Source organism: Thermobia domestica, chromosome 1, assembly GCF_964235325.1.
Source record: "Thermobia domestica chromosome 1, izTheDome1.hap1.1, whole genome shotgun sequence".
NCBI classification, from domain to species: domain Eukaryota; kingdom Metazoa; phylum Arthropoda; class Insecta; order Zygentoma; family Lepismatidae; genus Thermobia; species Thermobia domestica.
Genome location: NC_137454.1, coordinates 219,825,680 through 219,843,781, shown reverse-complemented (window position 1 = coordinate 219,843,781; position 18,102 = coordinate 219,825,680). Strand labels below are relative to the sequence as shown.

At 30.7% G+C, this 18,102-nt stretch overlaps 1 protein-coding gene across 4 annotated transcripts in view; it reads right to left on the bottom strand.

The window, feature by feature from the left end:
• slo (calcium-activated potassium channel slo) overlaps positions 1–18,102 on the bottom strand; it is a 503,706-nt gene that overhangs the window by 90,548 nt on the left and 395,056 nt on the right. For 2 of the 4 annotated variants that reach the window (XM_081770216.1, XM_081770217.1), the window contains exons 10-12: positions 13,588–13,740; positions 11,161–11,316; positions 8,996–9,108 (exon numbers count right to left, since the gene is read on the bottom strand). In XM_081770216.1, coding sequence (XP_081626342.1) covers positions 8,996–9,108; positions 11,161–11,316; positions 13,588–13,740 — 422 coding nt within the window. Of the gene's footprint in view, positions 1–5,362; positions 5,476–8,995; positions 9,109–11,160; positions 11,317–13,587; positions 13,741–18,102 lie in introns of all 4 variants that reach the window. The other 2 variants (XM_081770212.1, XM_081770211.1) reach the window with 1 other exon arrangement.

Here is an 18,102-nt window from a genome sequence, read left to right as displayed (position 1 = left end):
AATGTAATGCGTAACGGCATTATATACACCAAAAAATTAATTATTAAATAGTTTGAGTGAGCAGTTAAAATTTCCTTAATGAGTTCTCCCCTATTCGTTATGAAATCATGCAAATTTTGGTTGAGAACAGTTGAGCTTTTAGAAAAAGAAAACAAAACCGAAATGCGGCTTCCGGAGAAAAATAAAAATTAAACTCCACATTCTAACGCTTGCTTCGCTGCAATAATATAAGAAAAGTAAAGGAAGTACTGCAAATAATGAAACATACTCCAATACATATATGTATATTTTCAAGGTATTTTAAATGTCCATGTTCGAAAAAGCGATTCATTTCCCTAAGGTATTGATAATGATTGCAAATAGCATCGCCCGTGTGCTACTCGTTTGCTTGCTGTCGCCTTCTCAGGTTAATGGGTTTCCTAGTGAACCACGAAGAAACTCCCCGTTAAATATCCTACTTCCAGAAGTTTTATAACATTGACAAATGTATATGCAAAATTTGGCGAATTTGTTTATACTGCTTTTCTCCACTGAATTCTTATTGAGGATAGTGGGACTCTGCTTCGCTCAATGATTAACTGATAAACACGACGCAGAGATCTAATAAAAGTGGAGAAACAAACTTGCGTCTTTTTAAATTGGTTAAATAAGTTATTTTCTGAATTTTTAACATTTAGTTTTAACGAAATTCATTCAAATGTAATTAATTTTCTCGATGGCCTTTAAACTTAAAGCACAAAAGAATTGTTCTTTTGATTTTTCACTAAACTATAAGATTTAAAGGAAATTGTCTACCGTATATGTATTAGCTATAGTCTGGAAAACAGCATTGTGAGGGTACGACCCCCTGACACACCTAGGTGGAACAGTGGGAGAGGGTGACATAAAAATGATCAAAAACGACGAACATTAGTGTTGAATTCATAGTTTTTGGGGTCTCTGAGATGAATTGCAATACTCCAAATGACGTTTAAGTCCAATTTAAGCCCCCCATTAGCACCCGGGGTGATGAAATGGTAACATGTGAAAATAATAGCAAACGCCCGATATTTTCAGCGTTACTAACCCAGACAGAAAATGCAGGTGGTTTACAGGTGCCTGTAAAATATGCATAAACAGGCGTATTTTTACAGGCGCCAGTACATGCGCCTGAAAATGGATCGCTTTTAAACGAATGAGACAGGTATCGATTTTTTTCACGATCATTGCATGTTCATTTCACGGAAACAGGTAGTTTTCATGTTGATAGGGTTGCAACCTTGCAACGTAAAAAATGCGTGTAAACAACATGTAGAGAGTGGAAAGACATGTACGTAACCGGCATATTCCATGTAGTTGACATATACGTTACCTCATGAGGATCTGACAGCAACTGCTTTTCATTTGATAAAAATGTAATTGACATGTGAAATACAGGTGTTAGCGAATTAGTTGGCGTGCTAGCGGAATATACATGTAAAGTAAATCGCATTATGTACTATACATGTCTCAGGACCTTGCATATGTGCATGACAAACTGAAGACTTGGTGCCTGAATATTACATGTTTTCTACACCTGTAACATTAATGATTCACTCCAATCAACCTTGTTCATTGCATGTACCTGTTTAACCCATTTATTGGCAATCATGATCATTATATTTTCCGTTTACCTGCACATTGCCTGTACATTGCATATAGGTGGGTTCACACTTCGCATGTACAATTAGATAATACAGGCAATGTATTCAATTGTAATCCCATGTATTATACATGTGTCAGGACCTTGCATAGCGAATGTCGAATTGGAGACTTGTGCCTGAATATTGCATGTCTCCTGTGCCTATAACGTGAATGTTTAGCTCCAATCCACTTTGTTCACCACACGTATCTGTTTAATCCATTTATTGGCAATCATGATCATTGCATATTCTCGTTCACCTGTACATTGCCTATACACTGCGCGTAGGGGAGTTACACACTTCGCATGTACACGAAAATGATAATTGTAAAATAATATATTCTATATCATGCAGTTTCCATGCTACACGCCGATACATGGTATTTGCATGTAATGCGAATATCACACATGTATATTACATGTTAATAAATAGGCACCTTCCTTGTACTTTTCATTCTTACTGTATTGTGAATGTTATCAACAATCCATTCGAGGTACTTTACATGCACGTATTCCCTCCATTTACTTGCATGTGAGTGACTACGTGTAAATTGCATGTTCTCATTTTAATGTACAGGCTCTGTACAACGCTGTTTCCGTGAAAAAAATTCCAACAGAAGTTTAATATTTTTTCGACATGCATATCACCTGAAGACAATGTGCCTGTAGTATTTTCTTTACATGTCTTTTCGCCGAAACAGGCGCCTGTATAATACCTGTCAAAATCTGACAGGATTTTACAGGCAATTCCATGTTCAAAACATTGCATGTTTCCTCAAAAATGTTCATAATAGAAGTTAATTAGTGTCAGTTCCGAAGACGTTGAAGTTCAAATTCAGCTTCCAGTGGAGATAACCTCTAGCATTCCTAGGAGAAGTAGTATATATATATATATATAAGAATGATCGAAATCGACCGATAATAGTGTCGAATCCAAGTCCATGTTTAGTCCCCATTAGTAACCGGGGGGTTGAAATAACGACTTAAAATTAATCGAAAATAATTGGTATTAGTGTTGAATTCGTAGTTTTCGAGGTCTCTAGGTTGATTGGTGACAGTTTCAGTGCTTTTAAATCCAAGTTCAACTCCTCGGGGAAATAAGACCTCTGCGCCCCTAGTGTGTAGGAAGGAGAAAGGTGTAAAAAGAATAGAAAATAATTGATATTAGTGTTTAATTCTTTGTTTTCGGGGTCGCTGAGATGAATCATGACACACCTAATGCCGTTTAAGTCCACATTCAGCCTCCATCAGCACGCCAGTTAATGGAGGAGAGCGTAATGTACAATAATCGAAAAGGATTGTTATTAGTGTCAAATCAATTGTTTTCGGGATTGCTAAGTTAATTAGTGTGGTTCTGATGCCGCTTAAGCTCAGCTCCCAGTGTGGATGAGACCTTTTAGACCTCTAGGGGTATAGGAAAGATGTAAAAGTAATTACAAATTGGTCGTTATTAGTGTTTAACCTTGAGTTTTCGGGTCGCTGAAATGAATAGTCACACTCTAGATACCGTTAAAGTTCACATTCAGTCCCCATCGGGGAGGGTGAGAAATACATTGTTTAATTGGACCGCGATTACTGTCAAATTCATCGGGGTCCATCGTCGATTACTGTGCTTTCGAGGTCGCTTAGCTGTTGGGGACAATCCTGATGACATTTAAGCCCAAGCGGGTATATCAACTGGCTCGGTAATTTACAGGTGCAATCCTGAAGGCATTTCCTTTCATTGTTCTACTCGGTACTTTACTTGTGATAGGGACAACGCTTAAGGCGTTGTTTGTTGTTATTATACACAGTTCCTTATTATGTGACCGTTATTTATTCTACTCAGTTCTTTATTTTTGGCAGGGTAACATCGAAGGCGTTGATCATACATCTGTAAAGATCTATGTGCATATTTATATGTTCCATCATAACTGAAACGAATGGTTATTTCAACCAAACTATATGATTTGCAACCTGAGAGAAATTTCTGTAGAGAAAGACATTTCTAGTTCTATTAGGAGAGGGGTTAGAGAGGAGTGAGGCAAAAATAATCCAAATTGATAGATACTAATGTCGAATAAGTAGTTTTCGGGGTCACTGATATGAATACTTACATTCCCGACGGCGCTAAGTATAAGATCAGCCTGCAGTGTGTTAATATGTGCCTAGCCTCCTGGGTGGGTCTAGAGAGGGGAACATGTCAAAATAATCGAAAATGATACATATTAGTGTCGAATCCATAGTTCTTGGATTTGCTAAGAGGAATACTGACATTCCCGAGGCCGTTTAAGTCCACGTTCTGCCTCTATCGGCACGATAAGTGAGACAAGTTGAAAAAGAAAATATCCGAAATGACCGAAAGTATGTCAAATTCATAGCTTTATGGATTTTTATCATTACATTTCCATTGAAATGAATATCCTAACGGGGAAGGGGATTCAAATATTTCCCATACATCTATCCTCCCCGTGTGAAGAACGGGTAATTCAGCTAGTTAACTAAATAAAATATACTTTTCATTATGTAAATACTTGAACTATAACTCAAAAGAGTTTTCAACAGAGTAAGGCTGTAATGAACAAACGAAACTATTCTAGCGTTTTGAAGTGAACATAGAAGTAGAACTTATATTTAAGGAAAGACTTTATATTTTAAGATATCTTAAATTCATAAATATAATATTTATAATTCTGTATTTATTAAGATAGAGATAATTAAAAATTATTTCTAAAATGCTATTTCTACTCTTAAAAATGTGCATCTATTTAATTTAAAGGTTTGAAGATACCATATAGTTATTTATACATCAGTACTTAAATGAAATCTACATGTTACAATCATGCAAAAAAAAAGTTCAAAACACATTAGTATCAATCTTATTTCAATGGATTTTAGCATTTGTTGAAAACAAAACTGCTGTTACAAAAATTACTATGATAGAAAATGTATTTTAGTACTAACTGTAAATACAAGTACTTATCTCGTGTAAATTTAGAACACTGAACACCAAAATTTATAAGATAGATAAAGAAAACTAGAAAGATTATAATAGATGCAGAGAAGTGTAGTAGTTGTTTGAAAATAATAAGGACACATTAGGTGGAGGGTTATTGTGTCAGCGTGCTCTTGAGGAGGGTTGGGACTTTCGTTTTGTATTCTTATTATATTTTAAAATTATTCTACTTATCAAACCGAGAAATATTAGTTTTTTTTAATAAATTTAAAATTTATATACTTGTTATTCAGATGAATTCAATTAAATATTTTTGCCCTCTTTAGATAAATAATCCACCTGGTTTGACATGTAGAAACATGAAGACCTCATAGTATTATTATTCAAACGCTTTCCACAGCATTTTGGAAGCAGCAAACACAAAAGGTCTTCATGTCTTGGCAGATAATGTATCTATCTACCTTAATTCAATTTCCTTCATAAATTCAAAACAAAATGCCTATCTATAATATTAAGCATAAACATTTTTTTTTCTCTTCAAATACAATTTTTTGAAACGCATATGGAAGATAAGCATATCAACTTCATACAAATTATTCTACAGCTTGAACAGGTGAACTCATGCAAGGGTGCATTAATAGCTACGTTATTCATAACAATTGTTACAATATGAATATATATATAACTAAACAAATATATATGTAATTTCACTACTAAAAGGTTTAGCAACAAGTTAATAACACACGTGAGAGGCCATTCGCACTTACTCGCTAGCCTGAGGAAATGTCATCCCTGTGAACGAGGGAGACAGAGTTTCTGTGTACATCTCACAGCCAGTGCCTTGAAGGTAATCATTCTGCCAAGCTTGTGTATCGGGGGACTGAAATAGGTAGAATTGTTTTTTATGTCTCTTTGCTTCTTCTTTTAATGAGTCCAAAACACCACCTTCTCCTTTTCTGGAAGGATTTACAAAGGGAATTTTCTCTTTGTTTTGGAAGGGATAAAAAGACTGAGGAGCCAGGTTTCTAAGGGCAATTTGTTCTGTAGTGACCATGGTAATTCGAAAATTGTTCATATAACGAACTAACATTTACAAGTATTTCGTGTTTGTAGGTAACAAGTGTGCTTGTCGAAAGTCCTGTATTTCTAGAAAGGAAACAACGTTTCAGTGTGTAGTTCAGTGAAAGCACTTCCTTATTTTTCTTCTGTCAATTACAGGCTTTCTCAGAGAATATTTGAATAAGGTGTAAGTATAACAGGTGGGAAAAGATTTTATTCATTGAAGTAAAATAAAAGTGACTTTTTTAAAAAATTAAAAACCATCTTGGTCTGCTCTTTCTTGTTCTTGGTTCTTGTCATAACCACAGTAAATTCCTTATTTAAACTTTCTCCGAAGAAGCCTGCAATTGGTGTGTTAAATGTAAAGGATTTTCCTTTTATTCACGCATCGGAATCCGGAGGTTTCTAATGTCATTCGTGCTCGCGTATACTAAATAAGAACTAATTTGTAGATTTGTATCCTAAGTACGGATTTATGTAACTAATATGAAAAAAGAAAGCTAAGGAAAGCTACTGTAATAGGAAATGTGAGTTAGATTCTTTTCAGCTTATTTAAACATCACTGAATATAGATTTGCGACGAACAAGCAAAAGAAAAATCAAAATTCAATAGTTAAATAAAATCACGAGACAACAATTTTATAGGTTATCAATTATCGAAGAGTTGAATTAAATTTTTTAAAAGAATATGTAAACAATAAAATATTCCAAAAACGAAAGTTTTAAATATTATAAACTTAAAATGTATATTTTAGAATAATTTAATATGTATATTAATGAGATTATAATGTATATTCTCTTTTTTTGTATCCTGTTTAAGTCATCAAACTAATATGATGTATTAAAAACAGTTATTTCAGTTTTTTTTTTTTTTTTTTTTTTTTTTTTTTTTTTTTTTTTTTTTTGTCCTGAGCTGTAGCAATTATCTTGAATTTTCATTACAGAGTATATTCCTCTCAAATAACTTTTAGACCTATAATTTGCATACGTTTCTTGCATGATACATGAAACTTAATTACAAACTTTTTCTTCATCTAAAACTATTATATACTGTGAGTATTCCGTAAATTTGAAGTTCAAATCTTTTTATTTTGTAGGTGCTTCAAAAAAGAATGAATTGTAATGTTTCAGCTAAAAAGCAGTGAGTATATCTGATGTAGGTAAAATGATTTTAAAAATATAGTTTACAGTTAATGGAATAAACCTTTTTAGTATTTTGGAAACAACTAACTATTTTTGTGCTAACTCAAATCGATAATGAACATGAAAGCCTTCACATTTGTAGATCAACTTAACGGATATAATATATTATACAAGTAAGTGACACAGATAAAATGAATGAATAAATATTGTGGAATTATATTCAAGAAGAATTTCAAAGTAAATGTCAGATTTTTAACAAAACTCTGAAAACTGAACTGAAGTTCTGTGCAATTTTGTTTTTCGTCTGTGTCTTAGTAAACTCTACTTATTTAATTAAAAAAAAGTGCAAACGAAATTACAACGAGAAACTAAACTTTCATGTTAATGACCTCTATAACGTTAGATCTTTTCTTTGTCAAATCTTGCGTTTCAAAGATTTAATCTTATATTAATAATGTGTGTAAAATTGATGCTTTAATGTGATTATGAATTAAAAGGTGAATAACTTAAGAAGTTATAAGTATTTCTTTCTCTCTTCCGAATGTAGTCTTTTTAGACTTCCTGGTATTTTAAAAAAAGAATTGCCATTGAAAGCTAGCTTCTAGTTCTGTAAATAATAAGTTATAGCAATTTTGAAGTTTAATTCAATTTCAATTTTATTGTTGAATAATCATGCAAACCACCTCATTTTGGCAGCGATCGGAAATCTACGAGTATATAACAGATTTCTTGTTAGCTATGCACTTGTAAACACAGAAAATAATTCTTCTGAAAGACTCTCATATATACATAATATTTTAAAACTTTAAGGAAATAATATTGTATAAATTGTAGAAGAATATAACATAACGGAGTTTTAGTGATAATATAACCGAAAGAACCGAGTGCAATAACATTGACTTATGTTCTATTAAATGTGTTTTACTTTTTAAAACAGGTTGGGATAGCACAGCTGACTGAAAAATGTGTGTGTACCGATTGGTAGTATATAAGTATATATTTACATGTTACAGGAAGGGTGTGATGCAAGATTGTGTTCTGTTTTCTTTAGGAATTAGGAATCAAAGGATATATGAAGGAAGTTATAGAAAAATAGAAGCGATTTTCTACGGCAAGAAAGGAGTACATAGGAAAGTCTAATCAAGAATATTAAAACAACAACAACAGTAAATAATTCAAGTAAACCTTCAATACATTACAATTAAATCATTTATATACACCGCAAAAATCCAATTATAGCTGTGTTAAAACATTATAATATAGTGTGAACGCTGTTAACGAAAAGTTAAATATGAATGTGTTATTAGAGTATTGAAGGTTTACAGAAACAATCACTGCATAATACCACAATGAAGCTATGAATCTTCTTTCTTGACATGGATACTGAAGTAGAGACATTGAGAAGCAGACATTAAGTTCAGAAGTGAGAGAAATAAGCAAGCATGGCCACTGGAATGTATAAAGAATTTAAACGTAAATGTATATAAAGTTTTTTAATATAATTGATGATGCTTATTAGAAGAGTATTTACAGAGTAAAATGTGTTTTCTTTTTCTGACAATTTATTTACCAAAACTAAATGAAATTCTGATATTGAAAGAAAGAAGTATTTGGAAAATTATGAATAATATTTTAAAATACAAAATATATATACATAATGAATTATAAAAGTGTATATTTAGAAACAGGAGTAGTCATATAGTCTTTAGCAAGTAATGTAAATAACGAGATGAAGCAATATAATTATAAAGCCGTAATATAATTCAAAAATAGTATAATATGAACTTAAATTAACTGCAAGATAAATAATCACGAATAAAAATATTCAACCCTGCCCTCTTTCTTTAAAACCTACTTTATTCGCTTTGTTAACATATGACTTCAACAAAACTGAACGAAGAAGAGAAATGCTCATGTAATATTATTGTGTGGCTTTCAAGGCAAAATGGGTGACCAAAATACTTACCCACATCTTTGTAAAAATGTTCTTTATTATCTTTGAAATGTTTGAAATACAAACTAATGCTTGTAAGTGTGATAAAGAACGAATTCAATTTCATATATCTAAATGATCAGACAAAAGTTTTATCGCTGATGTATTCTACTTCATGTGTATTTCAAATAAGCATCATCAGAAGGAAAAATAAGAGAAGGGATGCTTTCAATGCCCTTGTTTTGTTGAGTATGACCATACTTACTCAGTGGCCTGGGCAAAAGGCATACCCACGAAACTTGGGCTCAATGTCTCTGTGTACATCTCCATGCCTGTGCCACGTAAATAGTCATTCTGCCACGCCTGCATATAGGGGGACTGTACAGAAAGACAAATCAGTATATACAACAAAATACTCAGCATTAAAATTAGGGTAAACCGCAGAATTCATTTTGATCTTGCCATATGTCTTTTCTTCTTGCATACCAGACAACAGTAATTAAATTATAGCAAATAGAAATATTGGATAACACTTCTTTTATATTTCTGCATCTGATTGTTGTTATTTAACTGAAGATGACAAATTCCTAAAAACTTAAACATCTTTGCTTATCAGAAAATAACTGACCAAATTAGGTAAAATTCTGATATGACACTAGTGTAAAAGATATTTACTACTCTATCTACGGAGAAGTATTAACTAACTATAAACACCTGATTTTTAAAATATGTTTATATTTCTGTAATTAGTACAAAAAATTCATTTATCTTTTGTTGTATGACATATTTCTGTAAACATTTTATTTATGAAAAAAATAATTTTCATCGAATTTAAGCCTTAAACTGAGATATTGAGATAATTTACAAAGCAAAATCATTATTTAAAATATAATCAAAATTATAGATTGTTTGTTACATATGTAAAATACTACAGAAGAGATCCATTATCCTTCAAACACTATATCACCAATATGAATTCATTTCGACCTTTTTTTTAATTAATAAGTTTTTTGTTGTTTTTATGTTGTTTTAAGCTATTTTACTTAAACTTGCGCTCTGCATAGAAAAAAATATAATCTACAATAGAAGTCAGAATAGCTATTTTAAAATTTCTTTCTAGCTTACCCTTAAATAAAAGCTTAAAACTTTAAATTAATAAATGATAAGTATCTTAATAAATGACTGGTATCAAGTTTCCAGAATAAAGTTATTTCCTCAAGAACAATTAAAGAAGGATCCATGTCTGAAGCTAAGTGAACAAAAAAACATGTTTAGATTAATATATGGTTATAAGATGTAAACTGAAACAAATAGAAGATAAATATAAGTGAATGATGGAATCATATTTTACAAAGTGTGAATAAAAGGAAAAACTCCGAAAAATCTACAAATATTTTATTATCTATCATAAAATCCCATGATCTGGGATTGTACAAGGTTGCGCTTTATTATTAAGTTACTGTGTGTATCAGCTAATTAAATGAGCAAAAAAATTACGCAAGCTTATGGTACTATTATAAGCAATTTTACATTAAATATGAATAGCTTGAGCATTGATCTCAAGGGTAAAAATGTGTTGCTGATCAGGAAGTAAACTACGTAGTATATTGGTTCTCACGTGGAAAAGATAACTAGGAGACCTTAGTTGTTTTTTTCAGTCCCATCATACATTTTCCATTCCTTGAATTTCGTTGAATTTGTACATATAGGTAATATGGTATGGGAAAAATCAATTTTTTCCGCTATTTATCATATAATATGTAAAAATCTATTACAGTAATTTATATATAAAGACAATCATCTCCGAACAAGTACATAAGAAGCTGCTTCCTTAAAACACAAATATTGAGAAGCTCATTAATACATAAAACAAACAATATATTGTGTAATTCAATCATAAAGTCAACGTGACTGAAATTAAATTTAGAAATATTTGTCATATTATGAACGTTATAATTTGGGACGATTTTACTTATCATTATTTATATAAAAAATATCTTCTATAACGTTTAGACATTGCATTATTAGAATATGATATACCTAATTACATCTATTTAAATTCATTTAATAATCTATTCCTTTATTTTTTTCTGTTTTAACAATATATTTTGAAGCACAAAGCAGCAAAATTGAAATGTAGATCTATAAGATCTTTGTTGGTCAGAAATTATGAAAAGCAAGATTTTTTTTCATAGCTGCTTTTAATAATACAGAAAGTCTTTATGTATTTATATCGTTATGTTTATAACAATTATAGTTTATCATGACAATAAATTAATACACAACATTTCCAACTGTTTCAAAATAAGCAAGAAAGATAATCTTCCTGGATATTTGCTGTTTCTTTGAGCAAGTTCTGTTAATTTGCTGTCAAAAGATTATTGTCATAACCAAATTGTACATTACAGAGTTTACTATTCCAATACCTACCGTTTTAAAGGAACGCATGGCGAACAAATTTGCCATCATAGTAGAAAAGCCAGGAGCCAGGCAACTTTGAGCGATAAATCCCAGTTTGAGCTCAGCAAGGCAAATCACGTCGTCACCCTGCTTCCAGTCCCAAGATGGGATGTTTAAGAGGTAGGCCTATATGAAGAATATACATATTAACATGATTGAAAATTAAAATTACTCTTTTTTATTATTTATTTATTTTCATAATAAGATTGAATATTTCTATCTATCTATCTATCTATCTATCTATATAAATGAATGAATCTATCTAAAGGAGGAGCAAAGGGTCAAAATTAATGCGAAAAACAGTGAGTATCTCACGATCGTGTCAACTTAGGAAGATGAAACAATATATAAATTCTTCGTTTAAAATAAATGAACTCAACTTTTATCGAAAGTTTCGATGAAGTTTGGCGATCAATATAAATTAATATAATTTTGGTTTTAATAATTTATTTCAGAAATACTTTCATTACTTTCCCAGTAGATATAGCCTGCAAATTCCATGTATGTTGGAACAATTAACAATCTTTTAAGATTTAGAGTTCTGGGCTTTCGGCATCTATGGCTAATTAGAGCGTCACGTATGAGGGATGACATCCCTTGACGAGCACACTATCCGGGGAAAGGGAAGAAAAAAACGATTGGGGAAGGAAGAAAGTGACCTGGGACCTATAAGTTAGCCTAGTGTGAATGAGGAAAACCAAGGAAAAACTCATTCAGGATGGTTGGTCTGAAAAACCTTGTTACAATTTTTCGACAGAATGCACCCATCGGGAATCGAACCCGGGACAGTTCGCACCAAAGGCGAGAGCGTTAGCGACTAAGCTACGCGGGCCTACTACCACTAAAATCAGAAACAACAACAATAATGGGAAATTAATTGGAAGGCAGCCGACCAGAATCCATATTTAAACGTACATCCCGATATTAGCCTGGTAGAACTGAGAAAACGTCCTTGAAAAATCTCCTCATTCAGGTTGACAGCTAGCGAATTCGAACTCGAGATTTCTCGATTACAAAGCAAAAATATTATTAGGAATCTACGTCATTTGGTAATGTATATGCACCATAATCAAATTAATATTTAATTTTCATATTATTAAGTTAAGGGATAAGAAAATATATTGGTTCCATTCAAATTAGCTGTTAACAATCATCATCAAAGTTTGACTATCGTTGTTTTGATAGAACCGACCCTTTTTATCCTTGAGCACTGTACATATTTATGTCATAAAAAAGGGCTACAACTACTATAAAGTTTCCACATATAGTCTCAAATTGACTCTCTTACTATTGTTGGGAATCTGTTAGAAAGAAATGTCCAACTTAACAAGTTTAGTTCCATGCACGTGCTATGTGCGAGCAAGTAGTATTCTCAAAGCATCTTATTATACTTTTTAAACTAACACATATATTTCATAAATGTGAAGAAATTTGTCTATTTTGCTGTCAAAACTTGTATTGTAACAAAATTTTAATTTTCTTTATCAAACACTAAAAATGTTTGGGCTTTTGAGTTATCGTGTATTTAAATACCTTGGGACCAAATATGTTAAATATTCTTCTTCTATTTGAATCAAAGAATGCAATTGAATTGATCGAAATAATGATACTGATCGAAAACAAATGCACTTTAACATAAATTATTTTCCGCTTTCCGTCTAGTTTTCTAATATATATTAGAAAAATAGCTGAAAGTGGAAAATAATTTATGTTAAAGTGCATTTGTTTCCGATCAATTTCATTATTCTGGTAAAAATCTAAGATAATAATATTTGTATATTTTACAACTGCTTTACATGGCCTTTTCGACGACTTTACAGAATTTTGAAAAATTTTCCTCTCGGAGAGAGAGAGAGAAAAAAAACGAAATTTACATTTACGAGGTTATGTTAATTTTCTGTATTGTACAGAAATGTAAGCTTCATCGTTGATATTATGGGAGTGTATCCTTTGAGAAAAGCGTCAGTTCAGGAGGTTTGCTTGTGTACAAAATTATGTTTTGTGTAATCGATATTCGACATATCATATTAAGCATATCACATATGTAGCTTAATAAATCACTCATACAAATATTTTCACATTGATACAATATTGGATGAATAAATCTGAAGTGCATTTCTCCAGATTGCAAAGAATGAATGCAGACGAGTTCTGTTGTGCTTTGGTTTTGTTTTTGTAATGTTTAATACTAGCATTATCACAATACTACCCATCATTAAGGTATTGTATCAAACCTCATTAAGATATTGAATCTTACAGAAATAGCTTGTAAGCGTTTTTGTGGTTATAGTTTCCAACATACTCATTCTTTTCTCGTTATTTCCCCTGTAAAATTTATGTAGAAGATGCATAATCAACTAACTACGTAATCAAGGAAAGAAACGAGTCAGCACATACCTTGTTATGATACTGCATGAGCTGAATAATTACTCTAATATCATCTGAATAGTTCTTGATGGAGATCACACGCATGATGTTGGCTGCATCTTCTGCATCAGGGTCTTGGCAGTACTTATTAGCCAACACCAAACATGCATCTGCTTCATGAACCTAAATAATAATAATGATTTTAATATGATTAGCCGTTATAATATTTTGACAGAGATGATACTTTCAGAAATTAACCTGCGTTTTCCGGTGCGAGTTAAAATTATGTTATTTGAAAAGAAACAAGAGAATAAGCTCACAAAAATATTTTAAAAAAGAAAAAGAAACAGAAGAATTGTGAGACTGAAAGCATTAGGTAATATAAAGAATGATTCAAAATGCTATATATATATATATATATTCCTTTGCATGCATCAAAAAGTCAGAAGGAAAAAATATGTAATATTTTAAGATGGAAAAGTACTAGCAATATATATTGCTATCACAAAGGGTGATATAATAAACTTTATTTGCTGAAGAAGCTTCATTTGCAAATGTAACCACTCCATAGCTATACAATTACACCCTAAGCAAAATGCTGTAATGCTGGGATGGGGAGTGGGGGAAGTAATAAGATTTAATAACTATTATTGTTAAATCTTATCGTTAAGTATGAACACACAAAGAAAGTAAAGGAATAACAAGGAGTATGACAGTTTTCGAAGAATATATTCTTGAAAGCAAGGCGGAGCAAGACAGAAAGAGCACATCCAATAAACCAAGTCATACTGAAACTTTTGAAATTTTTTAAAGCTCTTGATGTAATTTCAGTAAACATAGACACACTTTAAACATATATTTTTTTATATAAATAATACAAACACAATTTATACTAACAATTTTATTTACTAAGTAACTTAGTATTTGTGAAGTATTATGAAATAAACTTTTGGATGATTTCATTGTTTTCCTTTAATTTAGGAACATTTATTTGTAAGTTATAAGGTCAAATAATCTGGAAAATTTCTTTCTCAACAATTGCATACGTAGTTCACTTTTGTATTATTTATAAAGAATTAAAAAATATAGGTTTTAAAGTGATAAGAGCCTTGAATGATCCATGCGTAGTGACGATTATAGTTATTAAGGAAAATGACATCGAGTAAGAATGTAGAAATAGAGAACGAATAAGAAACCTCTGGTCTCTTGAGTAAATTATTAAAATTATAAAATACGATTGTTGAAATATTATTACTACTATAACAGAATACACTGACACACAAACATAGTCAACGTCTTGCGAATGAAATCAGAAAAATAAACACACTGCTGAACAAGACTGCAATTATTTAATATAAAAACACATTTACACGTGACGTTTCGATCTTCTAGCCAAGATCCTCATCAGACGTACACTCTGAGAGTGTACGTCTGATGAGGATCTTGGCTAGAAGATCGAAACGTCACGTGTAAATGTGTTTTTATATTAAATAATTGCAGTCTTGTTCAGCAGTGTGTTTATTTTTCAGAATACACTGACAGGACATGCTTCAGTAAACATTGTTTTCGGGGTATTTTTTTCTAAAAAGAAAATATTTATTTAATGAGATACTTCCAAGTCATGTTCCAAATTTTATTAGTAAGTTAAAATATAAGTTTTTTTTCTTTTAAAAAAACATTTTCCTTTCATTATATGAATTATCTTTCTCAGTATCTCAAAATGAAAATTTAAGGCATGCTAATGAATCTTTGTATATTGAATGATAAGAGAACTGATTTTTTTTATATATAAAATGAAGCCAATAGGCATGTTTTATTTCTGTTTTCTCCCTCTCTCTTTACATTTCCACTCTCTCGTTTTGTATTACTGTTAAGTTTTTGGTATTGATTATGCAATGCTCTTTCTGTTCTTGAATTGTTGAGTCATATTTTGGTTTTATATTTATTTTGTATTACATTCCCTTATGTAATATTCATAAACATTCTAACACTTTATTTTTTTAAAAAAGACCATAACAGAAAAATGAACGAGCTGAAATTATATCTAAGTTGCATTAATAGTTTTATTTTTAAATATCCATGTTATATTATTTTTATATCCTATTCGCATGTAAACTATTTCTGACTGATTGCAGAGCATATTAATTGGAAGATTTCAATTGTAAATGATATCTTCTTATTTAAGGCAGAGTCATAAACTAAACATTTAACGTTTAGTAAACACATTACTGATATTAATAGATATTAAATGCTAATATTTTGTGGCACTACTTATTTGTTATTCTAATAATAATGAGTATGTGTTAGTATATAACTCGAAAAAGCTATGAGTTATAACACCATATATTTCATAAGAAATTATAATTTTACAAATCCTTTATATAGTGAAAATACATTATACCTTCGTTACGGCTTGCGTATTTCATATACACCCAGAAAAGAAAAATCAATAGCTAAGACTTAGAATGCAACAAAAAATTATAATTTATGTGAGAAATTGAAATGACATTAAAAATAGATATTTGGAGAAAAACATACACCTTATCAAATGTAGGATGAATAAACATTAATTATTATGAAAAGTATCGCATTTTCTTTCTACAAAAAATGTATTCGCTTAGACATTTGTTTTTGCAGGAATGAATCATTAAACTTGAGAAGCATTAAACTATTAAATTTGTAAATGCTTCGGAAGCAATGTAATATATTTAACATGCAGAAACATTGACACAAAGTAGCACGAGTAGCAGACATAGCCAGGCAAAAGATGAAAATAAGGAAACACTTACCACACAATAGAGATAGGAACCTACGAAGGAAGAACGGTGCCTTGCCTTGTTACCAATATTCATAGTAAAGTGAACTCTAAGCAGGACAAGAATGGTGGAGCATTGCCTCGTAGTTATTAGAAATATACTTGGAATATAATCATGTAACGCATATTTACAGACAAGTAAATGAAGTCCTACATTATAGATTTAAATACATAATTTCAAACCCTCTCTCCATCCCCAAATGAGACTGACTGTGCCAAACTAGTCTGTAGTTGCTGTGCTTTTATGCACATTTGATAACAATTTTATCCCTTCTTTTCAAATTTAATTCTACGAGTATATTAAACGTAAAGCTGGAAAATCGATATCTTTTTGGTGTGCATGCCTGCATATGCAGATCAAGTACTGAAAACTAATAACCAGTTGAAGTACCACGTTCTAAACCAAGTAGAAAACTTGTATGATCAAATTAATGTTACATTTGAATTTTTAGTAAATTTTCTGCCGTACACTACTATCTTTCTGAATTTTTATGCGTAACGAATAAGCATCATACAATACAGTGGAATCTTAGAAGTTTTTAAAATCACTATTTCTGGTTAGAATTCATTAGTATATATAATACATGAATTTCGAATTTCTTAACTACTTATGGAAGATTTTTTTGACGTAGTTAGGTAGTAACATCTACAACTATTAAAGGATCACCTTCTATAACTATTATGCTGTATGCTATTTTCCCTTCTTTGTAAAATTTAAGACAAATATGAGTGAGCTCAGCACTTTAATGGTACTTCTATTCTTTTTTCCTTTTTTTAAAAGAGAGAGTATTTCTAGGTAGTTAGAAATTAATTTCAAAATTCAGAATCTTCTTTCGTTTTTCATAATGATTTTATTATTCCAGTCCATTTATTATTCTAATTTATGTAGTAATTAACCAATGAAAGCCAAGTAAACAAACATTTTTAACAATTGAACAATCTAGATTATGTTTGAAATAATCTGACAAACTAAGAAATATAGTTGTGTTTCTGCTTTGTAGCTAATATATTCATAAACTTGGCTTTAAGTTATAAGTCTGTTTAATTTTCCAGTGCAGAAACATTGAATACCTGAGCGTATAGAGTCCTACTTGAAATGTAGTTGAAACATTAGAACAATATAATATTAGAGCTTAGCTCATGAATCTCTGCCGCGATTCTAATTTTCTTTTGCCGTCAAACGCGGCAGAGATTCGTGAGCTAAGCTTTAATTAATTAATACTAGTCTTGAAAGATGCGAGTTATAATTTTATTCTTGTTGTTTTAATAGTTACTTCATTTATTTATTTGTTTATTTATTTAAAAAAATATTAATATGTCAGATATTCAGGTTAATTAATACAAGAGTCTGAATAAAATAAGACTTAAAATGTTGTGAAAAACGTTCATATTTTGCAGTTTAATGTTACCGTACGCGAAATTTGATTTTATATAAAGAACTATTAAACTAAAATGTAATTTGAAATAGAATTGTAATGCAGATGTAGACTGTATGTAATTTATTTTTTAAATTGACACATAGATGAATAAAAAAAACTTTTATAAATTGTACATACTAATATTCTTAGTAAATTATTTTTGAAAAAGAAAATTAAATGTTTAATTCTTTCAAATACAAACACAATAGTATTACATGAACATAAATAAATTGTTCTTAGATTTACTTTAATGGCCACATGATGTTTCATTAGAATGTGACAAAATTTAAAGCAATGGCTTTGTTTAGCTCC